Here is a 26,792-nt window from a genome sequence, read left to right on the forward strand (position 1 = left end):
GAATAAAGCAGAATTTGAATCATCTCTCTCTGATTATGGGCTTTTGTGATTTTTGTAGCATTTCAGACTGCTGAAGTATAAAACTAAACTCAGCTGACTCCTTGGATAACTGTGATTTGTAGCTATTAACTGCAGTTAATTTTCAGTTGTATTTGAATTCAATGTAAATTTAATCCAATATTAATATCAAAATATATGCAATATATTTTTATTTAAATTTTTTTTTTTTTTTTTTTTTTTTAGAAACGGAGTCTCGCTCTGTCACCCAGGCTGGAGTGCAGTGGCCTGATCTCGGCTCACTGCAAGCTCTGCCTCCCGGGTTCACGTCATTCTCCTGCCACAGCCTCCGGAGTAGCTGGGACTACAGGCGCCCGCCACCATGCCCGGCTAATTTTTTGCATTTTTAGTAGAAACAGGTTTCACCCTGTTAGCCAGGATGGTCTCCATCTCTTGACCTCGTGATCCGCCCGCCTCGGCCTCCCAAAGTGCTGGGATTACAGGCGTGAGCCACTACACCTCACATTTTTATTTAAATTTTTATGATTTGTCTTATTTCCCAAGCAGTTGTTTTTCTCTATGTGTATGTGGTATCTGATAACAAATTATAATTTTGGAAAGCCAGTGCCCATTTCGAGAAGATTCATTTCCTTTGGAATTGAATTATGTAATGATGCTTTTAGCTTCAGAGAATAGTCAAAAGCCAAACTTTTTCTCAACCCTGAAATATTTTTCCTTGATCTCTTGTCCATTCTAGGTTATCATGTGTTTGAACATTAAAAAAACAAAAAAATTCACTTTTAGGTGCTGCCAAAAGAAATCATTTCAAACTATTGCAGTTTGTAATTTTATTTCTTACTTTAGGTAGAAGAAGGAATGCATCTTTTGATAACTGGTCCCAATGGTTGTGGGAAAAGTTCTCTCTTCAGAATTCTAAGTGGGCTCTGGCCTGTGTATGAAGGAGTCCTCTATAAACCACCTCCTCAACATATGTTTTATATTCCACAAAGGTAGGTATATCTTTTTACATTACAAGAAACAATGTCCTTTTGCTCTTGAATTGTCTTGATTCCTCAAGCTCCTCAGTTTATATAGCTTTAAGAATGTTTTTATTAAGAGAAGCTATTAAGGAAATAAAAATTCACTTAGCCCAACATATTTTATTACTGCTTTGATTGTAATACTCTCTAGGACAATACCATTTCTTTTCATTTTCACATTTGTCTAGATGGAATAAATACACAAAGACTGCAGATGTTAGTCTCAAGGAATAACAAGCAGACTGTTCCAGAGAATGATTAGATTGCCTGAGATGTCAGATTATCTCTTTTCACAGAAAAAAATAACACCTGGATAAGTATAGAGCTCTCTCCATCAAGCTGCATACATTCATATATTCTAAAATTGTTCATTTATATTTGAGCCTCCATAAAATAAGCTTTACAATTATGCTATATGATTATTTAATGATTTATAACTTTCTTAAGTAAAATTTTTTTACTGTAAGAATGAGAATCATGTAAACATAGAAAAAGAACATTATTTCTTCAGAGCTCTTTTAGCTGTCGTCTTCCTTGAGAACAATTAGAAAGGTCTAAAATTCAAAGTTATACACTGAGAATTTGGAATATTCACTGTGGATAAGAGAATATGAAGTTTGAAGAACTTCCTCATGTTAATTGGACCCAGTAATTTTTCCATCTGTCATCATCCTGGTTACATAGACATCCCATAGAGCACTCCTACTATGTCAGAGGACTGTTTTGTGGAATCTAACAAGCACCTAGGCTGGAAGTATAGTACAAACACAAACATAAAAGTCACATCAAGTATGGTGCTCTTATATGTCTCTTTTGTCCCTGTGCCTTTGCCTGAATGTACTGAACAATCCTGTGTACTGACCTAATTTTTAGACCAGCCATAGTAGTTAGGCAGATGAGGTTTTGTGGGTTTTCTTCTTTAAAGTAAGACCTATGGTGGTAGTAGGAAGCTGCCTGGAATATAAGAAAATGAAGAATTGCATTGGCTGAAAATGCTGGACATAAGCAATGACATAGATATTTGTGTTTAACACAAAATAGATAACATCTTGTAGCACCAGAAATATTGTCCCTTTCTGTCTATGCTTTCAATTCCTTTGGGAAACATTCTGATTCTGAAAGCTAAATTATACTGCCAAAAGTTTCTGTTTTAGACATTAATATGCTTAGTAGGCTGACTTTACTTTTTTATTTAGGTTAGAAGGCATAGAATTATGAAGAAAATTTTCTATTATATCATATAATTTGATTCTCTCGATGCAAGTAAAAGCACATAAATAAATTATATATTTTTAGCTATAGTTGTTGTATATAACTTTGACCTGAACAGTATAAGACATTTCCAGGGAATACGAAAGTGAAGAAATTCTAGCCTTTGCTTGCAGAGATACTCGACCATGTTACTTTGCAACAAACATAAATTACTAGGAAACTTTTTCTTACTTAGGAAATTTACCGTTGCCTAAGCAAATAAATCAATCACAATCTAGTTAAGAAGAAAAATAACAATGAGAACTCTACTTTTAAGGCTAAAATGTATTTTAGTAATTACTGTTAAAAGTCATTTACCTTGATTCTATGGCTTTTAGAAACATGAACATTTGGGTATATGTTGAAAGTTTTATGGGACCATTATCCTTGCAAAAACCATACAATTTATTTAAATGCATATGTACACTGAGAATCTAAATGTAGTCTTTGTTTCTTACATTCTAAAAGCTGCTGATTTTTTCAAGTAAATTTAAAAAATAATCTTACATATTTTTATGGTGTAAAAGAAAGCTGCTATGCAATGTATTTCAAAATATTTGTTGGTAGGTAACTGCCTTCTGATATTCTCATTAGTAAATATTATAATCTGGCCGGGTGCAGTGGCTCACGCCTGTAATCCTAGCACTTTGGGAGGCCGAGGTGGGCGGATCACCTGAGGTCAGGAGTTCGAGACCAGCCTGACCAACATGGAGAAACCCCGTCTCTACTAAGAACACAAAATTATCCGGGCATGGTGGCACATGTCTGTAATCCCAGCTACTTGGGAGGCTGAGGCAGAAGAATCACTTGAACCCGGGAGGTGGAGGTTGCAGTGAGCTGAGATCACGCCATTGCACTCCAGCCTGGGCAATAAGAGCGAAACTCCACCACACAAAAAAAATATAAATATATATATATATATTTGTATACAAATATTTATATATTAAAATATGTTATATATTTATATATAATCTAATTTATTGCATTAATTCATAATAATTGAATATAAGTTAACTACTAGTTTAGCAGCAAAAAAAAAATTTCAATATAGAATTGAGACTTATGTATGAACTTCACAAGTCATAAAACAGACCTTTACAATAATCTGCCTGTGTTCACTTTTTGTGATTGAAAGACTTCTGGGTAGAGGATGAATCTCTTTATGGATTGATCAGAATGTATGTTAATTGTTACTTCCATGGAAGAGAAATAGAGTATATTTTGTAAAAGTAGATTTATAATGATGCCATGTAGTGCACAGAAGAAAGAAGTGAACCACTAAGGAAAAGTTCTAATTAACTATATTAGGCAATTTATTATTTTAGCCAAATCTTCACAAAGAATACTGCTATAGCTCAGTTCATAAGCTTGGAAACCTGAATTCCTAAGAAATTATGAAACCACCTCAATGTTTTCCCAGCTAGTGTTATGTAGTATTTTAGCAGTGTTAATAATGAGAACCAGATAAAAGAAAATCTTGGCTTTCGTTGAAAAATACACACACAAAAAAACGTTGGCAGATAAATTAGTTTCAAAACAGCTTCCCCTTATCCTATCTTTATTAATGATGACATATGATCATTAGTGGAGCATCAGATACATTTTTGGAAAGAAATGTTTCATCAAAATGTAGATTAATCATTCTAAATCTATGGAATGGTGTATGTTAAAATGCTTAGTATTTCTCAGCTAATACTTTAAATGAGTATTCTGGAAATTTTAGGCTGTTTGAGTTTCTGAGCCATGTGAATGTACTCCTTAAGCTGATGACTGAAACCCACTGCTCTCTCCTATATTAGCCATACCTGACCTCAGGAAAAGTCTTTCATTTGGACATAGATCCTGAATTTCTTCTGTCAATTCTTGTTGCAGTTTATCTGTCTTCCCAATCCCTAAGGAGAGATTTGCGATCCCCTGCTCTCACTTTCACAAATCCACTAATTTATGGTCTATTTGTTACTTCCTAATCCCCTAGTAAGTTTCTGTCTTCATCCATGAAAGCCCTAAACCCACCCTTTTATTTGTTTATTTTGTTCACCTGCTAACAAAATTTTATAGTATGCTAACAATCACCAAAATAATAAATTGGAATATTTAGTGGGAATTGGGAGTAGAGAGAGAGTGGGAGAGAAGCAACAGAGGAAGGGAGGGAAGGAAGAAAGTTAGATGATGATAGATATTTGCTGACAAAATATATTTTGCTCAGAGCAAAATCTTGCTTTCTTTTGTACTAGTTTTTAAAAATAATACTCCAGAAGATAATTTGCATACATCACATTACAGTCGGGCCTCTGTATCTGCAGCTTCCACATCTTTGGATTCAACCCACCGTGAATAAAAAATATTTTTAAAATAAACACTAAAAACAACAACATAACAATAAAAAATCATACAAACAGAAAACCAATGCATAGTATTAGTATTGTGTTAGGTATGACAAGTAATCTAAACACGATTTAAAGTATATAGGGGGATGTGTGTAGGTTATGTGCAAGTACTATGACCATTTTATATAAAGGCATCTGTGGATTTTGGTGTTTTCTGGGGTCCTGGAAACAATTCCACCATGGGCACCAGCCCATCATGTAATTCTAACACTTATGCTCTTACTACCTACCCTTCCTTGGCAGAAATATCTTGAAAAAGAAATTTTAATCATAATTCTTACTATTCAAATTTACTATACAGGCCCAAATACTAAGGCCCACAAGATCTGAAATAGATTCAGGCTTCCCATAATGGTGTACAAAAAGGTAACTTGTATAAACTTCTGCCCATCCATGACTTTGGAGTCTGAGAAGCAAAAGGTTAGGAAAGTGAAAGAAGGATTATAAGTATAGAATTAAGTCTGATCAAATTTTTTTTAAAAGAAAGAAAAAGAAAAAAGGGGGAGAAATAGCTGGAGTATTGTGCTTCATGTCAGAGAAATACAATTTTTTTCATTTAGTCTTTTTAGGATAGACAATAATTAGGATATAGTCTCATTATGATGTTTATGTATCATTTAGTTATAAATAAAAACATTCAACTAACTGAAATAAAAACCAGAAACAAGTGCCTCAAGAAAGGCAAGAAATGCTATGGATGTTCAAAATGAGGAAAAAATAGAACAGTGTGTCAATTTGACCTGAGTTTTGAAAGTAACTCAGGATTTGAACAGTTGCCATGGATTGCATCAGTTTCTCAAATTTCTAAATAGGTAAGAAATACCACAGATTCAAGTAAGCAGAAGTTTTTGTTTTTCTGGACACTTTTGGATAGCATACCATTCTTTCCCACTCTCCTCTAACACATCATGCTGAGAAAAGAAAGCATTTATTAGACTCATCCCCACTAATAAGAAGTCATCAGTACATACTGGAAATAATAGTGCTCATCCTCTTGGTCCTTACTCATTGCTGCGCTGTTTCTTTTAGCTGAAGTTCTTTGATTTAATTTTTAAAGGTTTTTTAGTACTTTGGATGTTTGCCATTTTCCCAGCCTCTCGCTAAGGAGCTCAATCTGCTCTCTAGAAGTAAGTGACACAATTTTGTATGTTAAATTGCTTCTGAAAAAGCATAATAAAAGATGACGGTAGCTTTTGCGTCCTCAACACTCATTATTTTTTGTTTCCTTTTTACAGAAGATGTTCTGAAATTATGAGTAACATTTTACTTATCAGCTCAATATTTGTTTACTTCTAGCTACTAACTACTACTTCATTCCCAGGGTTGTATGCTCAAGTACCATGTTATTTAATCTCCTTGATTAAATATAAATACTACTTAATAAATAAAGTTATGAATCACATTTTAAAGTTTTATGCAACATAAAAACATTTTATGCAACATAAAAGTCTTAAATTTGATTGTAAGCAGGAATGGTAATATCACTAATTAGATTGTATAGGAAATTAAATATAGATAATAACTTTATTTCTATCTTGTTATGCATGAATAATACATATAATTATTCTCTGCATAAGTTATGCTAAATAGAGTATTTTAAGTAATTAAATTGAATTTCAAAGGGATTATAGACTTTACTTAGCATTATATGGAATTTCAGAGCCAGAGTTAGACTACACCAAGTCTTTGAATACAAACCTTCTGTACTCACTGCCTGTCATTTTCAGATTAATAAGATCATCATCTTTAAGCATCTTCTTATGATGAAAAAACCCTACTGTTTTTTATCTTAAATATTTTCTCAGATAATCATAATAAAGTCCCTATTACTTTCCCGACTTTCTGAGGAATAACAAAATATCTTTCTTTATAATTTGTCTTCACTTTTCAAAAATGTCTGTATTCTTCAACCGTTTTCCTTTTTCTTTTTCTTTTTCTGAGACAGAGCGTCACTCTGTCACCCAGGCTGGAGTGCAGTGGCGCAATCTCAGCTCACTGCAGCCTCCACCTCCTGGGTTCACCATGGTACCACCATGCACGACTAATTTTTTATTATTTGTACTGACAGGGTATTCCTATGTTGCCAGGCCTAATCTTGAACTCCTGGCCTCAAGTGATCATCCCACCTCAGCTTCCCAAGTAGCTGGGATTACAGGCACCCACCACCAAACCCAGATAATTTTTGTGTTTTTAGTAGAGTCGGGGTTTCACCATGTTGGCCAGGCTGGTCTTGAACTCCTGGCCTCAAGTGATCCACCCGCATTGGCCTCCCAAAGTGCTGGGATTAAACGCATGAGCCACTGTACCTGGCCATTGTATTCTTCAACTGTTTTTCTAAGGAAGAAGAGCTATAACATGAAATCTCAGCCTTTACAAGTACTAGTATATTTATGTTTTCTTTGATATCTTTATTTGATATCCATATTTTCTTTGATGGCATTTCCGCTTCTTCCCTTTAATGATATAGTGTGTGTGTTTTAAAAATTATGTGAATTAAAATTTATTTTATCCTGAGAATGTTGTGACCTCTTGAGATAACTGATGGGTCCTAGGCATCTTGAACCAGGATTGAGCGTCTCTAGGGTATTGTTATTTTTTATAATTAACAATGTGTCAAACAATTAGTGTGTGCTAGTCACAATTCTACATATATTATGTAAGTTTCTTATTTTTCTGTAGGACAACCTATAAAGTTGGTATTAGTATCCCTGTTTTGTGAGAAAAAGAGGTTTAAGTCCTCCAGTGGATAAATGCTGGAGCTAGAATATGAACTCAGGTGTGCCTTACCCTAAAGTCATTTTGCCTTATTGGTATCAACAGGGGCATGTGTATGAAAAATTACTACTCTTTGTCCTGACCTTGCAAGTATTGCCAGCTAACGTTGTTTTCTTGGTGTGCTGATCTGTACTAATATCAAACTGTGGTTTGGAGGCAGAGGTCCTCACAATCCTGGATGTACAGGGCAATTAAGTCAATTTTAACATACATTTTAGCATAGGTACTTGGCCATCATTCAGATATGTTAAGGTGAAGGAAGCTATATTCTCATATGAAAGTGAAATTTTAAAAAATGTAATGGTGTTCAATTCATTTTCAAATTGAATTATATTCTGTACTCTTTCCTATCCTTCTAAAATTCATTTCTCTATAAATTTTTAAAGAATTTTTCAAAAATAGTCCCTTAATTTTAAATTAGAATTCTTGTTGAGATATAAAACAAACAAACCTTAATTTTCAGGATGCATTATGGCATAAAAAGATCGTGACTTACCCTTTACGTCATCAAAAAAAGAGATTGTTTCTTGCAACAGAGTGAAGACTGTGTTTTGTTTCAGGAAGTTCTGCAGAAAGGGCTTGATACATTGACACAACTGTCCTGTGCACTAAGAAGTACTTGCACCAAATAAGCCTTCTGGATATTTTAAAATATGAAGCTCTGGGTTGAGCCTGGTGGCTCATGCCTGTAATCCCAGCCCTTTGGGAGGCTGAGGTTGGATAATCACTTGAGGCCAGGAGTTCAGATTAGCCCTGGCAACAAAGGGGAACCCTGTCAATACAAACAATAAAAAACTAGCCGGGCATGGTGGTACTTGCTGTAGTCTCAGCGACTTAAGAGGCTGAGGTGGGAAGATTGCTTGAGTCTGGGAAATTGAGGCTGCAGTGAGCCATGACTGTACCACTGCACTCTGGCCTGGGCAATAGAGTGAGATGCTATCTCAAAAGAATAAACATTAAAAAAGCCAAAAAAATAAAAACTATGACGTTCCATTTTCTATTGTTTCTATATGAATGACTTCCAAATCCAAGATTTCTTCTTTGTAGGGATCAGGGAACTCTATTTTATATATCAACATTGTTTAACCCACACATATAAAACCAGATGATGACTATTAACTAGAAAGCACATGAGATTAGGTCAGAAGAACTGATTTGCCTCTTTTCTCTATGGAGGACAGAAAGGGTGCTGGTAAAGTATTCTCAGTAAGATCCTTGCTTTTTTTCCTTTTATCCAAGATCTCAGATTTTAAAAATGAGGATGTGGTCTGGAAAAGGATATAAGCAAGAATCTGGGGAATGCCGTTTTAAATATCTTAATCTCATTTTTCCTATAGGTCTCTAGCTTTTGGACCTGTAGATTCTTAACGAATATCTAGCTGCCAAGAGGCAAACAGGGTGCACCTCTTGAGGACAAGGAGTGTGTTTATTTAAGAAAGAGGCAGGTTAGCAGACCACTGGCTGAGTGCAATACGGGTCTATAAAAGCCACTGGAATAAAGGAGGAATGTGATGTGGCTTAATCCAGAGCGTCTCACAGAACTCTATACCTATGTACTGTGCCAATGTATATGTAGGTTACATATCCATCGTCCTGCTGCCCTCAAAGCAAAGAAATCTGGTTTGGGGAATAGGGGTTGTACTGGAACAGACTTTGCCCATGTTGAGTCACTGTTGAACAAACTTTTATAGATTAAAAGCTAGAAAAGGCATCCACATGTCTCTGTATAGCACTGGCAGGATCCTAGTAAATATATCGTAATTGTGCAATAAATATCTGATAAGTGATTGAATGAATGAATGAACGTCTCCATAGATTTGGTTTCTACTGCCAAGTCAGTCTGCTACCTTACACTAATTATGAGCAATCTATTTATTTTGCTGCTTACAGTAGGTATGTTGCAAAATCCTCTTTATGATGAGGATAAATATCTGTCATTTAACATGTCCTTTTTTAGAAAATTATTTTAACCACAAGGAAGGCTTAGTAGCATTGCTGTAGCAAATTGACTTCTATTCCTTGCTTTCTGACTGTTAGACTTACAGCCAGGTAACCTTTGTATAAATATCTTTGGGCAGTCAGTTGACAGAAATATAGCTTGTACATTTTAGTTCCTCCTGTGTAGTAGTTGGTACAGTTCAGTTTTTTAAAATCTTTTAAAAATAGATCTATAAATGTAAACACAAATTTCCATAGCTTTCTATTGCTTGGAAAAATGCTAAAGATACATTTTAAAATCTTTAACTTTCTGAGGGCTCATTTATAAAACTAATAATGAAAACAACTCCCTTCTCACTCAAAAGTTTTTCTCATTTTATGAGTATTATTACATTAAACCATATGGAACTGCAATTTTTATAGGTCAAATATCAGCAATTTAAATGATAATCTGATATAATGATAAATACTCTTAAAGTTGACTTTTAGAGAATTTGCATTTTTAACAGCTTAGCAATACTTTAATAATTCTTCCACTAATTTTATTTATTTATTTATTTATGGAGACAGTATATCAATCTATTACCCAGGTTGGAGTGCAGTGTCACAATCTTGGCTCACTGCAATCTCTGTCCTCAGGGTTCAAGAGATTTTCGTGCCTCAGCCTCCCAAGTAGCTGGAATTACAGGTGTGTGCCACCCACCACACATGGCTAATTTTTGTATTTTTAGTAGAGACGGGTTTCACCATATTGAGCAGGCTGGTTTCAAATTCCTGACCTCAGGTGATTCACCCACCTTGGCTTCCCAAAGTACTGGGATTACAGGCATGAGACACTGCACGTGGCCTAATATTATTTTTTTTACTTGGAAATAAACCTTCTCCCTGCTCTTAAGAGGCTATTCTCATCTCTGTTTTGGAACCTAGAAATAGCTTATCCAAAAGATATAATTTAAGTAATAGTAAATGTCTATTTTCACTTGAATATTTCTTATTATCACATTTTTTTACGAATGTTATAAATGACCCAAATCTAGTTCTTTCTATGCATGAAAAAACCTGATGCCATGATTGGTTCCAGCATGTATATTTCCAGCATGAATTATTGATAGCTAAATTTTATGCCTTTCAGATTGCTAACTTCTTATTGCTATGACAACACAGCAGTACTTAGTGGTACGTTATTCTTAAACTTAACACATCTCATGCCTTAAATACAGTTAACATTGTTGAAAAATTTTTATCAATATTGTTCCAATTAAATTTTATATTATTATTTTAAGAATTTTGTTTCCTCTGCATATAGACCTTTCATGTTACACTTTTCTCCTCTGGATTTGAGTTGGTCTTTTGCTCTCAACTTAAGAAATATTTACAATTTTGTGTCATTCAGAGGCTCCAAGCACAAAGATATAACTAACACTTCTCAGTGCTTTCCCTTCTTTGTAGCTTTGTCTTAGAGAATAATAAAAAGGTAACAAACATCAACATGTTTTACCAAAAAAGTCATCACTGTCAGATTACTTAAATGTTAATGCAGAAAAGTGGGATTATAATGCAAAGTATAAAAGTACCTTGAGACATTAGTAACACAACTATAAAAATACCATAATCATGGGGAATGAATTTTATCTCAAATAATTTTACTATTGTAATTGAATTTTAACTCTGTATACATTTGAAAGAATTTTAGATTCCCAAGAAAAAACAATTATTATAATTGTTTAAATAAGGATTATTTGTTAAATGATCTGTGACACCTATGGATTTATTCTGCTTTCTTTTCCATAACATATAGAGATGATTCTGGGTTTTACTTATAGAAAGTAAATTAAAAATAGTCAATATTTCTGTTTTGAAAGCTACTAATTAGGAGCAATCTGACCATTTCTTCTGTTGCTTATTTTAGATATGTTGCATGATCTCCTTTTTAATGAGCCAGAGCCAGTGAGCCAGTAACATTCTGACGTGGTAACTGATCTACCTGAAATATTTAGAAGACTACCTGAATAGGTCTATATATCTAGAAAGGAAAGTTTAGTAAAGGGTACTTTGAGTGCTTATCTATTATGTATAACTTTGGTAGGACTACAGAAACGAACTGACTCAAAATGTTAAATTCCAGACCTTTGAGCTGGAAAGAGAATCACATGCAAATTAATTATATAAACATTGGATATAGGGTCCTCCATTTCCTTGTGTTTTCAAATTGAGTAAATGTCATCCCAAATTTTCTTGACACAGTCTCCCCAGATAATTCAGTGGTGGCTTAAATATTATAATAATATTTTAAAATCATTATATTAATAATACCCTGTGTCATTAGTTGCTATGTACATCAAACATATATAGAATGTATTATTTTCACCGTTTCACATGATCATAAAACAATAATTGACAGAAAATTGAACTTTAATAAAACAACATTTGATGAGTCCTCCATAAATATATAAGCTTATGAATATTTTTATATATTCATCAACATTCTCATTCACATCAGTTTTCAAAGTGAGCAATTTTTGTAATTTGCTACATTATTTAAATAACAATACCTCGGATAGGGCCGGGCGCAGTGGCTCACGCCTATAATCCCAGCACTTTAGGGGGCCAAGGTGGGCAGAACACGAGGTCAGGAGATCAAGACCATCCTGGCTAACATGGTGAAACCCCGTCTCTACTAAAAATACAGAAAATTGGCCAGGCGCGGTGGCTCAAGCCTGTAATCCCAGCACTTTGGGAGGCCGAGATGGGCGGATCACGAGGTCAGGAGATCGAGACCATCCTGGCTAACACGGTGAAACCCCGTCTCTACTAAAAAAATACCAAAAACTAGCCAGGCGTGGTGGCGGGCGCCTGTAGTCCCAGCTACTCGGGAGGCTGAGGCAGGAGAATGGCGTGAACCCGGGAGGCGGAGCTTGCAGTGAGTGGAGATCACGCCACCTCACTGCAGCCTGGGCGAGACAGAGCGAGATTCTGTCTCAAAAAAAAAAAAAAAAAAAAAAAAAATACAGAAAATTAGCCAGGTGTGGTGGAGGGCGCCTATAGTCCCAGTTATTTGGGAGGCTGAGGCAGGAGAATGGAGTGAACCCAGGAGGCGGAGCTTGCAGTTAGCTGAGATTGTGCCACTGCACTCCAGCCTGGGCGACCAAGCGAGACTCTGTCTCAAAAAAAAAAAAAAAAAAAAAAAAAAAAAAAAAAAAAAAAAAAAAAAAAAAAAACCTCAGATAACAAATAATGTGGGCACATTTGCAGTTCTTTTAGCATCATATTGTGAATTGGCATTTTATTGAAATCTTGTCCTGATTACATTTTTGTAAAAGGTAGCTAAATTTTTTTCTTTTTTTTTTTGTTTTGGTTTGATTTTTTAAATTACAGGAGTGTATATTTCAGATATTATTAGGTTTTTATAAATTCAATAAGAAATTAAGCATTGCAAAATCATAATTTAATTATTTTGCTTTGCCTTATAATTAAAATCCCTTATGAGAAAAATGTCCGTATCTGTTCATTAAACTGTCTGATTTCAAAAGACCTAAGGAAATTAAAAATAGTATTAAACTAAACTTTTGAAGAAATTACACAGTTTTGCTTCTCCAAATTCCTGTTACAAAGAAAACACTTGGCATCCTGGAACATTTTGATACTTTTGAGGCCCCACAAATTGCTCCAGTAAACTATTAATACGTGGTGTTCCAAGTATTTTTTAAAAAATGCTTCTAGGTGAACGAGTTATTCTCATGAGTACTTAACAGAATATAATCTAAAATCTATATATCTAGGTACTTAATTCTTAATCATGTCAAGAACAATAAAAATTTACTATGGAATAAAAACCACCAGTATCTTGTCTGGCTTAATAGAAATCTTTTTTATTCATTCTTTTTTAAGATGTTACATTTTCGCCTAAGTAGAGAACATAAGCATAAGTAGAAATGAACTTATTTGTCCTCATAATGCCATTTATTGAGTGCCTACTATGTGCCTGTACTAAAATAAGTGATCTGAGTACATTGCTTCACTTAGCTTCATAAAAACCCACTCCTTCATTTAGTCCTCATAACAAATGAAATTATTAAAATAAGTTGTTTTACAAATGAGGTACCTCTAGTTTGGAATTTGGATGATATTACGATGAATCCCCAGGATCATTTCTTCAAAACCAGTTATCACAATCATGATTCTATAGTGCCTGCTTTTTCTGAAATATAGATATAAAAGCGAATTTCATCATCAAATATGCCAATTAATCAAATTTTCTGGTAGAATCCTATAGAAACACATGTGAAATGAATGCACTGATGTATTTTTATCACTGTGGTCTCAGTTGTGTATTGTGTCATGTCTACTCTTGGGACCTAATAACATAGGGGTTTTATGTTACAGGGGGAGAATATCTGTGCTTCTGATTCATAATAAGTTGGAGCTGATGTCACCTTGGAAGGCAGCAAAAGAACTCTCCCCTGAGATTCTTGTATTTCTTCTTCTGAGTAGTCTCAGAGTACAGTATACTTATCAAATTAAGGAAATTTGACTTTGATATAATATTAATATCTAAAATACAGTCCATATTCAAATTTTGGCAATTGTCATAATACTGTACTTTAGAGCAACTTGTTTTTCCCAATGCATTGTCTTGCACTGCATTTAGTTGCCATGTCTATTTATTACAGTTTCTTTTATTCGGAAGAGTTTCTCAGCATTTCTTTATTTTTTATGACACTGATATTTTTAAAGAGTGCAAGACTACTGCTTTTTTTTTTTTTTTTTAAGAGAATACCTCAATTTAGGTTTGTCTGATAGTTTCTCCATGATGTGATTCAGGTTATGAACTTTTTACAGAAATACTACTTGTACTAGTTTCTAAGGGCTACAAATTACCGAACACTTGACGGTTTCAACAACAGAAATTTATTTTCTCACATTCCTGAACACCAGAAAGTCAAAGTATTGGCAATCCACACCCTCTGAAGGCTCTTGGAGAGAATTATTTCCTGCCTCTTTTCCAGCTTCTGGTGGTGCCAAGCATTCCTTGGTTCGTGGCACCATAACTTCCATCTCTGTCTCCATGTGGCTTTCTTTTCTTTCCTGGGTTTCTTCTCATTTGATAAGGGCATTTATTGGATTTAGGGCTCATCTGGTTAATCCAGGATGATCTTGTCTCAAGAACTTTAATTTTTTTTTTTTTTTTTTTTTTTTTTTTTTTTTTGAGGCGGAGTCTCGCTCTGTCGCCCGGACTGGAGTGCAGTGGCCAGATCTCAGCTCACTGCAAGCTCGGCCTCCTGGGTTTCCGCCATTCTCCTGCCTCAGCCTCCCAAGTAGCTGGGACTACAGGCGCCCGCCACCTCGCCCGGCTAGTTTTTGTATTTTTAGTAGAGACGGGGTTTCACCGTATTAGCCAGGATGGTCTCGATCTCCTGACCTGGTGATCCGCCCGTCTCGGCCTCCCAAAGTGCTGGGATTACAGGCTTGAGCCACCGCGCCCGGCCAAGAACTTTAATTAAATCTGCAAAGACTCTGTTTCTAAATAAGGTTTCATTTACAGATTTGGGGGGGTCTGGATTAAGATGGATCTTTTTGGGTCCACAATTGAATTTATTGCATTGCTGAAATGATGTGTGCTTCACAAAGGATAATATTAGAATGTTCCAGATGTAGATAGGACTAGAATTTTTTTATTAAAAATCATAAATTCATACTGATACTCAAATTTAAATTAAATAGTAGAGTTTTTCTCTTGCCTTCCCACATAGCATGTTTGTGTCTTTCTTCTTCCACAGTGAGAACCCTTGCTCCTAACATTACCAAACCATTTACTTACTTAACCAATCCTGCAATACACATAAAATGGTTTCAGAATTGCTACCCCTATATCATTACCAAAAATAAATTTGCAAGTAAGCTTCAAGATTTCCACGTGATTCTTTCTGTCTTTGACTGAAATTACGTAGCCAAGTTCAAAAGTCACATGGATTAATTCATCCCCACCTCCATCCCCCTCGCTGTGTGGTTACTTTATCCTTTGGATATACTGTTCAGTTAAATTGTTTGTTTGTATTCAATTTTAAGGTTTCTTCCTTCATTCTTGTTGGTTTAATTTTATTTATTTACTGAATAGTAATACTTTGAGGGATTCCAAAAGTAAAAACTTTATTAATAGAAAGGATACTTAGGCCTTTTCCTGCCTGTCCATTCCACCTTTTTCCTCCCACTTCCTGTAGCTAACCAACTTCACTAGTTTCAGGTTTACTCTTCCTGTGTTTCCTTTTTTAAATATAAACGGGTATGTCTATACTTCATTTTGCTTTCTTTTTACATAGAAGTGGTTCTCAACTGGGAAGATTTTTTCCCCTAGACATATTTGGCAATATCTGGAGACAATTATTTTTGTTCACTACAGGAAGGGGTGCTACTGACATCTAGTGGGTAGACATCAGGTATAATGCTAAACATCCTACTATACACAGGGTAGCCCTCAACAACAAACAATTATCTGGTTCAATAAGCCAAAGTGCCGTTGTTGAGAAACCCTGCCATAAGTCTACTTTTGCGTTTTGCTTTTCAACTTAACAATATGTAGTAGAAATCACTTTATATCAGTTTATAGAGGTCTTCCTCATCCTTTTTTTATAGCTGCATAGTGGATGTACTATAGTTTATTCCGTCAGTCTTCTTTGTATGGGTATTTATGTTCCATTTCAATATTTTGCTATTACGAATAAGTTGTAATGAATAACCGCATGCATCTTTTTTTTTTGTAGTTTTAGAAGTATATTTTCAGAGTAAATTCCCAGAAGTGGGTCAAAGGGCAAATGCTCTGTACCATTCTGCATTTTCACTGTAGTATGAGAACACTCCTTTACCCATAGGCCTGCCAGTGGAGTGAGTTATCAAGTTGTCGAATTTTTGCCAATCTGAAAAGCAAGAAACTCAATGTAGTTTTAATTTGTGTTTTTCTTACTATGAATTAAATTTTTTTGTTTTGTTTGTTCACATTGCTGGGTCAAAACCCAAATTGCATAATATGTAACCCAAATAATTATAGATGAATTACAGAAGCAATATTTATCAAATACAGTGAAACAAAGTATATACAGTATTTCTCTGTTGAAAATGTTAAATGTGGCTGGGTTCTGTGGCTCACAACTGTAATCCCAGTGCTTTGGGAGGCCAAGTTAGGAGGAACCACTTGAGTCAGGTGTTTGAGACTAGCCTGGGGAAACATATCAAGACCCCGTCTCTACAAAATATAAAATAAAATAGAATTTTTTAGAAAAAAGAAATGTCAGATGATTTCTTGGAGAAGCTTCTCTTGTGTCCATGTGTCAGTAAGTTTTTATGTAAACATAACGGTATCGTTTAGCAGTGCCTGAGGGAGAAGTACTCATCACCAGGTAACAAATATCATCCTGGAAATGTAGTGTTTAAAGTCTTCACTGATGTTTTCAGACTACCAAGATGTCACACTAAGTAAGTTATCATGACTTTCCACTAGGATTCTTGTGTGCTTGGTGTTTTACAGGCCATATATGTCTCTTGGAAGTCTTCGAGATCAAGTCATTTACCCTGATTCAGTGGATGATATGCATGATAAAGGTTATACAGACCAAGATCTGGAATGTATCCTACACAATGTCCATCTCTATCACATAGTTCAAAGAGAAGGAGGTAAAGTCCATCATTCTTTTTTAATGCATTTAACTTCACTTTTAAAAAGTAACCTTGGGTATATATTTAGTGTGTGGTTTAATTTGAATGTATGCTATAATCAGAAATAAGCACGTAAGTGTAAAGATGGAGTTTTATTGCTGTTCCATTTTTTGTATTTCTTTTTCTGCTTGTATTATGTTTAATGCAACACATTAAGTTTTTATCAAGTCTCCATGTCAGTGCAGCTAACATTTAAAAAAAGCTTTTTTCTTCTATATTTGAATGTACAAAGTCCCTGAGGCCATTGTCAGTCTAGATGTATGTAAAGTCTGTGACAGAAATATTTGCCTTACAAGCTCTCAGCTTACATTAAATTCAATAATATGAGAAGTAGATACCACAGAACTTAATTTGTTTTGGTTTCAGATCCACAATCTTACCAGTATCTTTTTTTTGCTCTCAAGCAGCACACAGATAATTAAAGTCAGAAACTTCTGTATTGTGTTTTTTTCAGCATAAAACATTTTTGAAAGAGTATAAATAACATTTGTACATATAAGCTTAAAATAGAATTATTGCCTAATAATACTCTCTGTGTTTAGTGATACTTTCAAATAATTTAATAATAATAATCTCACTTTAGCTAGAGCCTCAGGCAAGAGAAAGAAATAAAGGGCATTCATATAGGAAGAGAGGAAGTCAAACTATCCTTGCTTGCAGACACATGATTCTATATCTAAAAAAACCCATAGTCTCAGCTCAAAATCTCCTTCAGCTGATAAACAACTTCAGCAAAGTTGCAATGTACAAAATCAACATACAAAGATCACTAAATTTCTATACACCAACAACAGCCAAGCCAAAAGCCAAATCAGGAAGACAGTCTCCTTCACAATTGCCACAAAAAGAATGAAATATCTAGGAATACAGCTAATCAGGAAGGTGAAAGATCTCTACAATGAGAATTACAAGACACTGCTCAAAGAAATCAGAGAAGACACAAATGGAAAAGCATCCCATGTTCATGGATAGGAAGAATCAATATCATTAAAATGGCTATGCTGCCCAAAGCAATTTACATATTTAATGCTAGTCCTATCAAACTACCAATGACATTCTTCACAGAACCAGAAAAAAACTATTTTAAAATTTATATGGAACCAAGAAAGAACCTGAATAGCCAAGGTAATCCTAAGCAAAAGGAACAAAGCTGGAGGCATCATGCTGCCCCACTTCAAACTACACTACAGGTCTGCAGTAACCAAAAGAGCATAGTACTAATACAAAAAAAGGCACAGAGACCAATGAAACAAAATGGAAAGTGCAGAAATAAGGCTGTACGGCCGGGCGCGGTGGCTCAAGCCTGTAATCCCAGCACTTTGGGAGGCCGAGATGGGCGGATCACGAGGTCAGGAGATCAAGACCATCCTGGCTAACACGGTGAAACCCCGTCTCTACTAAAAGTACAAAAACTAGCCGGGCGAGGTGGCGGGCGCCTGTAGTCCCAGCTACTCGGGAGGCTGAGGCAGGAGAATGGCGTAAACCCGGGAGGCGGAGCTTGCAGTGAGCTGAGATCTGGCCACTGCACTCCAGTCCGGGCGACAGAGCGAGACTCCGCCTCAAAAAAAAAAAAAAAAAAGAAATAAGGCTGTACATCTACAACCATCTAATCTTCAACAAAGCTGAAAAACAAGCAATGGGGGAAAAGACTCCCTATTCAATAAATGTTGCTGGGATAACTGGCTAGCCATATGCAGAAGACTGAAGCTGGACCCCTTCTTTATACCATATACAAAAATCAACACAAGATGGATTAGAGACTTAAATGTAAAACCCCAAACCATAAAAACCCTGGAAGACAACCTAGGCAATACTATCCTGGACATGGAAACAGACAAAGACTTCATGACAAAGATACCAAAAGCAATCACAATGAAAGCAAAAATTGACAAGTGAGATCTAATTAAACTTAAGAGCTTCTGCACAGCAAAAGAAACTATCAACAGAGTAAACAGACAACCTATACAATGGGAGAAAATATTTGCAAACTATGCATCTGAAAAAGGTCTAATATCCAGCATCTATAAGGAGCTTAAACAAATTTACAAGAGAAAAACAACACCATTACAAAGTGGGAAAAGGACATGAACAGACACTTTTCAAAAGAAGACATATATGCAGCCAACAAGCATATGAAGAAAGCTCAATATCACTGATCATTAGAGAATGCACATCAAAACCACAATGAAATACCATCTCACACCAGTCAAAATGACTATTATTAAAACATCAAAAAATAGCAGATGTCAACAAGGTGGTAGGATAAAGGGAACCCTTATACACTGTTGGTGGGAGTGTAAATCAGTTCAACCACAGTGCAGCAATTCCTCAAAGAGCTAAAAACAGAACTACCATTTCACCCAATTATCTCATTACTGGGTTTATACACAGAGGAATATAAATCATCTACCACAAAGACACATGCACACAAATGTTCATCACAGCACCATTTACAATAGCAAAAACATGGAATCAACGTAAATGCCCATCAACGATAGATTAAATAAAGAAAGTGTGGTACCGGTACACCATGGAATATTATGCAGCTATGAAAAAAGAATGAGCTTATGTATTTTGTGGAAACATGAATGGAGCTGGAGGCAATCATCCTTAGCAAACTAATGCAGGAACAGAAAACCATATACTGCATGTTCTCACTTACAAGTAGGAGCTAAGTGATAAGATCTTATCCGCACAAGGAAGGAAACAACAGAGACTCAGGTCTGCTTGAAGGTTGGAGGGTGGGAGGAGGGAGAGGAGCAGAAAAGAAAAGCATTGGGTACTGGGTTTAATACCTGGATGATGAAATAATATGTACAACAAACCCCTGTGAAATGTGTTTACCTATGTAAGAAACCTTCACATGTGCCCCCAAGCCTAAAAGTTAAAAAATAAAACAAAAATAATATTCACACTTTCAAATAATTTAATAATTCATATAATTTGATAGTCTAGAAAGATGACTGAAATAACAAATGAGACACCAAGATTAATTTTAAATGGATTTTATGTTCTGTTTCACAGCCCGCTTACATTATTAGAAGTAGAGTAGTAGTACAGTGATTGAGAATATGGACTTTTAACTCAGAGTTCTGGAATTAAATCTTGATTAGCCCTGTTCTCTGTATCTTCAACTGTAAAATGAGGATAAATATCTACCTTACACGTTTTTTGTGAAGATCAAATAAGACTGTATGTAAAACATTAGCAAAATGGCATACGAGTACACAAGAATTAGTAGCTGGCCCCGTCTGGCAGCTCACATCTGTCATCCCAGAACTTTGGGAGACCGAGAAGGGTAAATAGCTTAATAGCTTGAACCTAGGAGATTGAAACCAGCCCGGACAACATGGTGAAACCACTTCTTTATAAAAAATACAAAAATTAGCTGGGAACGGTGGCACACCCCTGTTGTCTCAGCTATTTGGGAGGCTGAGGTGGGAGAATAATCTGACCCCGCAAAGTCAAGGTTGCAGTGAGTTGTGACTGCGTCACTGCACTCCAGCCCAGGCAACAAGAGTGAGACCCTGTCTAAAAAAAAAAAAAAAAAAAAAGAATTAGTAGCTAATGGTAATATTAGTAGTTGTAATATTGATACTATATTTTGTCTTCGTGTGATAATGCTTGAAGTTTTATATAACAATATCACATACATTATTTCATTTGATCCTTACAATAAACAAATAAGGCAGGCAAGAAAAATACTTTTAATTTTTGGTATTTGTCATTCCTACTATATATGGAAAGCAGATTGGTTTTTTGTTTCATGTGGTCAACTCCTTGGAGTTTCAGAAGGCTGTGGTAGAATAAATGCTACATGTTTATCTTGGGCAAGTTATTTTGAGGAAGTTTGAAATCTGATGATCCAAATAGAAATTTAGAATAAACATGAAATAGTCTATTCTTTTAGAAGTCATCAAGAAGGTCTAGAACTCTTTCTAAGAATTTTCCAAACTTAAAAATGTAATCATAATTGTTATGGGTTATTGAGTGCTTACTATGTGGAATTTACAGATATCATCTTATTTAATACCCATAATCATCCAGTGATGTAGGTTTTACTATCTTCATCTTAAAGATTAATTTCAGAAATTTAGTAACTTAGAGTCCCATGGCAAGTTGTGGGACAGGGATTCAAGCACGGATCTGACTTGAAAGTCAGTGTTCTATGCTAGAGTATGCGACTATACTATGGCAACTCCTAGCTTTTTAAACAATAATAAAAACTATTATATACTTGAACATAAAAAAAAAAAACTTCAAGGAAACCTGTTTTACTTGCTTAATTCTTAAACCTGAGATATTTAAGCAAGGCAAGAAAACACTTACATTTGCAAATACATTAGTTAATTTGAAAGATGCCTACTGAAGTCCTGTTTAGACTAGCTAATCATTTGGTTGGTATAATAAAAATGGAATTAAAAGCTACATTCCATTCCATCAACTAGGTTACAAAACAGGATAGCATAAAAGGGTTAACAAAGGGACATGAACTAAAGAAGCATATGCATCTCCAGGAAGCAGGAAAATCATTCTCTTCTTTGCTGACTTTGTCTCACTAAATCAGGATCAGAGGCAACATTATGACTCAGAGTTTTGATTTATGTGTTCCGTGATCATGCAATATTGCCTGCCTACAGAAACCTTTGGGTTTAGTAGAACAAAGAACATGATTTATTAAAATATATAAAAGTTAAAGAGTCCTTTGACCCAAATACTTTTCTCTTGTGCCATGCTTTCAGGGAGCAGGGGAAAAAAAAGTTCAGCTCAGAATATTTCTCCACTGCAGTGTAATCCAAGTCTATTTCTCAAATCATCACTTATATTTCATAAGTGCTATGAAATTCAATCACAGGGAAAGTTTTATTTCAAAGTTTTCCTTAGAAGCAAGAACTCTAAATCAAATGGTATTTTAAGATTATTTTTCCTAACATACAATTTTAAGGATTTGTCTATTTCCTATGTGTATTTTCTTATTTAAAAAATGACAATTTCTGGAAGCTTACCCAATAAAATGAACAGTGATTCCCTCTAGGGAGTGAGATTTCAGGTGTCACTGGGAAATAGGAAAAGTCTCCTTTTCACTCCAGGTAATTTTTATTGGCAAATTTTCATCTATTGTATTACCTTTAATGTATGTCTTTGCTTATTTAATTTTTGGAGTAACACTTTCACATAATTCACAAATGAAAAGGCACTTTTAAATGTACTGTAAAGGATTCTTCTGATTCCTGTTTCCTTCCATCCAGTTATCACCTATCCCCATCAGGCAACCATTGCTTTAGTTTCTTTTTTATGCTTTTATATATTTTTTTAATGCAATGTACTTTGCAGTGGTAATTTTAAAGGAAGAAGATGGTAAGAAACATAAAGATGCATTTTATGCTTAACAATTAATATATATTATTTCATCAAAGTCTCTGAACTTTTGGATTTCAAAAACAAGTCCAAATTTTTCTTCTGACCAGCAAAAGAATCAAATAATCATTTTTGATAATTTGACTTTTCAGATACACAGTTCACATAAAGCAATGACGACTACACTTTCTACTTTCTTTCCTATTGACCAAGATTATTTCAAAAATTTAGTGGTAAAAATTTCCAAATTTTAATGGCAAAATCCAGCTGATCAAGTAAAAAGATGACAGAGAACATGGATTTTTCCAAAGATGAGAGTTAATCCCTGAACACTTAGGCTTTAGAAATTTTGCTCTAAGTATCTGTTAGGTTTTGGCAGTCATTTTCTTCTTTGAAAATCAGACTCTCCAGTAGTGGAACTATGGTTTTATTTTTAAGTAATCTTAAAAAAATCTAATTATAAAATTAAGGTAGGCTTATTATAAAATTTTCAAATTTTAAAAAAATGGATAACTTAGGAAATGAATCTAATTCTGTTCCTGGAAATATATGTGTATGTATTTATTTACAGAAAGATGATGATATATATTGAATTCTGAAACTTGATTTTTAATATACAGATATTCTGGGCACATATTCATATTAATATGTAAGACCTACTCTCTTTGTAAGAAAAATAGAATCCTTGTGTTTTGAATAAATATCAAACAGAAAGTCAATAGTTAAGATGTTTTAAGAGATAGCATGCATAGAAAAACTATAAAAGCATCAGATAGACCTAAACATAAATCCCAGTTCTGACATCTGATATTGTAAACCTAGACAAGTCAATTACTCCAGGAACTGTAGATTGCTCACTTATAAAATGCAAGAAATAAAATCTATCTTACAAAGCTGTGAAATATATGATGAGAAAACTCACATAAAGTGCTAGGCACAGGGGAGCCACCTAAATTAGTTCCTTTCTTAGCCTTTGTAGACTTTGTACTTGACGTGTGAAAATTTACTGGGTCTTTTCTCCCATCTCCCTCCAAGATAAGTGTAAGTCTATCAATCCACTGGAGACACTGAGAAACAAATACAGTTTTTAAAGTGTCAGTGTTTAGAATTCTTGTAAGATCATTTGTCAGTATGAGAAGTTATTACCATCAAAAGAATATCAAACCTAAAACAAAATGCTTATACATGAGGCTTTGTAGTTTATCCAAGCATATATTCTATAAAATACCAAGTTCTTCATGTTGACAATTTGAATTTGTCAGGAATCACTTGTTTAGGGTAGAAACAGTAACTATTAAACAAATTATTTATACGAATGTATATTTCTTTATTTTCTTAAGGATGGGATGCTGTTATGGACTGGAAAGATGTCCTGTCAGGAGGGGAAAAGCAAAGAATGGGCATGGCTCGTATGTTTTATCATAAGTAAGTATACTAAATTCAGGTAACTACTAGTCCATTGTTGCAACCAAACCAAACAACAATAACAAGTGTTTGGACAGGATTTATTGTCCTCATGTTTAGTTTAAAAATATCTTACTATAAAATTAGTGCATAGAGTTCACAGTTGGTTTTTTTGTTTGTTTTTTTGTTTTGTTTTTGAGACAGAGTCTCATTCTGTCAGCCAGGCTGCAGTTCTGTGGCATGATCTTGGCTCACCGCAACCTCCGTCTCCCAGGCTCAAGCAATTCTCCTGCCTCGGCCTCCCGAGTAGCTGAAATTACAGGCGTGTGTCACTACGCCCAGCTAATTTTTGTGTTTTTAGTAGAGATGGGGTTTCACCGTGTTTGACCAGGCTGGTCTTGAACTCCTGACTTCAGGTAATCCGCCCACCTTGGCCTCCCAAAGTGCAGGCATGAGCCACTGTGCCTGGCCAAATTATTTTTTCTTATAGTAGAATCTCCAAATATTTGTTTTTCTATTTCTTTCATGTTATGTTAGATGAAATAATGTGTACAAAGGACTAAATTAAATTTTCATGTATCCTAAGTTTGAAATAATGATTATTAATTTTAAAATATGAAGACTATACAATCACTATGATATTTGTGTAAATCCAGTAGGTAGACATTCAGTAAAACTTTCTGACTTAAATTATTAAATTCAAAGTAAACCAACTTTTTAACCGTTCAGCAGCCTATTAAACCAGTAATGCTCTCCCCCTTGAAATTCAAAGCTATAGCCAATGGAAAAAGGGACCATTCTGCATAGGTTTCAATGAACTGAGAAAAATTGAGAGGCAGGAAATAATTGCTTCTGATAAAACATTTTTAATTGTAACCAGCTTCATAGCCTTTTGAGTTTAAGGATATCAAGCACAAGACATGGGAAGGAAATATTAAAGCCCTTCTGATTCTCCTGATTCTTTCCATTCCCCCTCCCAACCCCCTTAGATCTCTGGCAGTGAGAACCTGAGTTGTGCAGCCCAGAAGGTTGCCAGAAACTATGTTACTCACTTTTCATAATCAAGTCTTAGCAAAAAAGGACCAAATAGTTACATACATGAATTCGTGAATGGCCGTAAATGATGGCAGATGCAGCACTCTTGAGTGAGTTGCAGTGAAAGCGGTAACATTTTTGTAGAGAACTTTAAAAATTAAATCAAGTATGTATTATTGAACACCTAGCAATTAGTTGGCCCACACTAAGCACTCACTTGGCTATTTATTTTTTTAAAGCCTTTAATTATGGAAAAAAAGTCAAATGTCATCAAAAAAAAGAAATTGTTCTAAGAACCCCATATTTTCATTACACTGATTTAACAAGTCTAATGTTTTGTTACACTTGATTTATCTACTCACTTTTTTAAGTTTCTAAAGTATTTTAAAGCAAATCACAGGTATTATGATATTTTTCCCTGAATACTTTGAGAACAGTCTCTGAAATATTAGGATATAGTCTTAGATAATAACATGTCACAATAATACCTAATTAAATTGGTAATAATTATTTAAAGTTATTTAATATATATATGATTCATATCCAAAGTTTCCCTGATTGTCTCAGAAATATCTTTTTACACTTGATTTCTTCAAACCTGGATTTAAACAAGTTTCGCATATTGCATTTTTATTGTTACACCTCTTAATTCCTTTTTAATCTAAAGAGTCTCTCCTTCTCCCAGGGCTCACCTACCTTTTATACCTTTGACTTGTTGAAGGAACTGGGTTAATTGTCCTGTAGAATGTTGTCTGTTCTAGATTTATCTCATTGCTACCTTATCAGGTAAATCTAGGTAGGAGTCCTTTGTCTTGTTTCCCAATCTCCCATTTTTTTTCTGTAAACTGGAGATTAGAGCAAAGAGCTTGATGAGATATAGGTTCAGCCTTTTTAATAAGAACGTAGCATAAAAAATGATTTATAGAATTGTAATTATGTTCATTTTATAAAAGTAGAAAATGTACATAAGTAAAAAGAAGAAAAAATCTGTTATCTCATTAGCAATTATCTCACTAGCTGTTATCTTATTAGCACTGTTAAAATTTTGGACATTTTAAATTATTCAAATTTTAAATTACTGTAACATTTAAACACTGTGAAAACTTTGGGATTTTTTTCCCAGTCTTGGTAACATGCAAAAGTTGGTTGTTATTTGTATTATTTTAATGTAGCTATTTTCATAAAGCATATTATAATTTATATCCTTTTTATTTCATATGTAATTATGTGCTTTTCTGTATTAATATATAATAGTTAACCAGGGCTTATTGTTATTGTACTAAAATTTATATACCAAATACACAGATTTTAGGTATACAATTGGATGACTTTTATGAATGTTTCTACATTATGTAACCAATACCCCAATCAAGATAAAAACCATTTCTGTTACCCTAGGAAGTTTATTTATCCTCCTTTCCAATCCAGTCCCCTCTAGACATTTCTGTTCTGATTCCTATCACCATAAATTAGTTTTGCTTGTTGTATAACTTCAGGTAAATTAAATCACACTCTAAATATTATTTTTGTGTTTAGCTGGGATTTTTACTGAGAAAAATTATTAGTTGTGTTCACAACATATTATTTATAACAATGTACATTTAAGAATATGGCTAGCTAAAAATATAAACTAAATTTTGCTAATTTGGGATTTTTAGTGACATGTATTTTTGGATACCCGTTTCTCAGAGGATGTGGTGAAATTCAAGAGTAAACTTTACAGCTTGGGGCCGGGTGCGGTGGATCATTCCTATAATCCCAGCACTTTGGGAGGGCAAGGTGGGCAGCAACTCCTTCTCTACAAAAATAAAAAAAAAAAATTAGCCGAGCGTGGTGGCGGGCACCTATAGTCCCAGCTACTCGGTAGGCTGAGGCAGGAGAATCACTTGAACCCAGGAGG

The 26,792-nt window shown here is 34.6% G+C and overlaps 1 protein-coding gene across 2 annotated transcripts in view; it reads left to right on the forward strand.

Moving 5' to 3' along the window:
• Positions 1 to 26,792, forward strand: part of ABCD2 (ATP binding cassette subfamily D member 2) — a 64,629-nt gene that overhangs the window by 19,809 nt on the left and 18,028 nt on the right. For both annotated transcript variants that reach the window (XM_033222430.1, XM_033222429.1), the window contains exons 6-8: positions 862 to 1,007; positions 16,908 to 17,053; positions 23,794 to 23,878. In XM_033222430.1, the coding sequence (XP_033078321.1) occupies positions 862 to 1,007; positions 16,908 to 17,053; positions 23,794 to 23,878 (377 nt within the window). The remainder of the gene's footprint in view (positions 1 to 861; positions 1,008 to 16,907; positions 17,054 to 23,793; positions 23,879 to 26,792) is intronic.

The sequence above is a fragment of the Trachypithecus francoisi genome, unplaced genomic scaffold (assembly GCF_009764315.1).
Source record: "Trachypithecus francoisi isolate TF-2019V2 unplaced genomic scaffold, Tfra_2.0 Lachesis_group11, whole genome shotgun sequence".
Classification (NCBI taxonomy): domain Eukaryota; kingdom Metazoa; phylum Chordata; class Mammalia; order Primates; family Cercopithecidae; genus Trachypithecus; species Trachypithecus francoisi.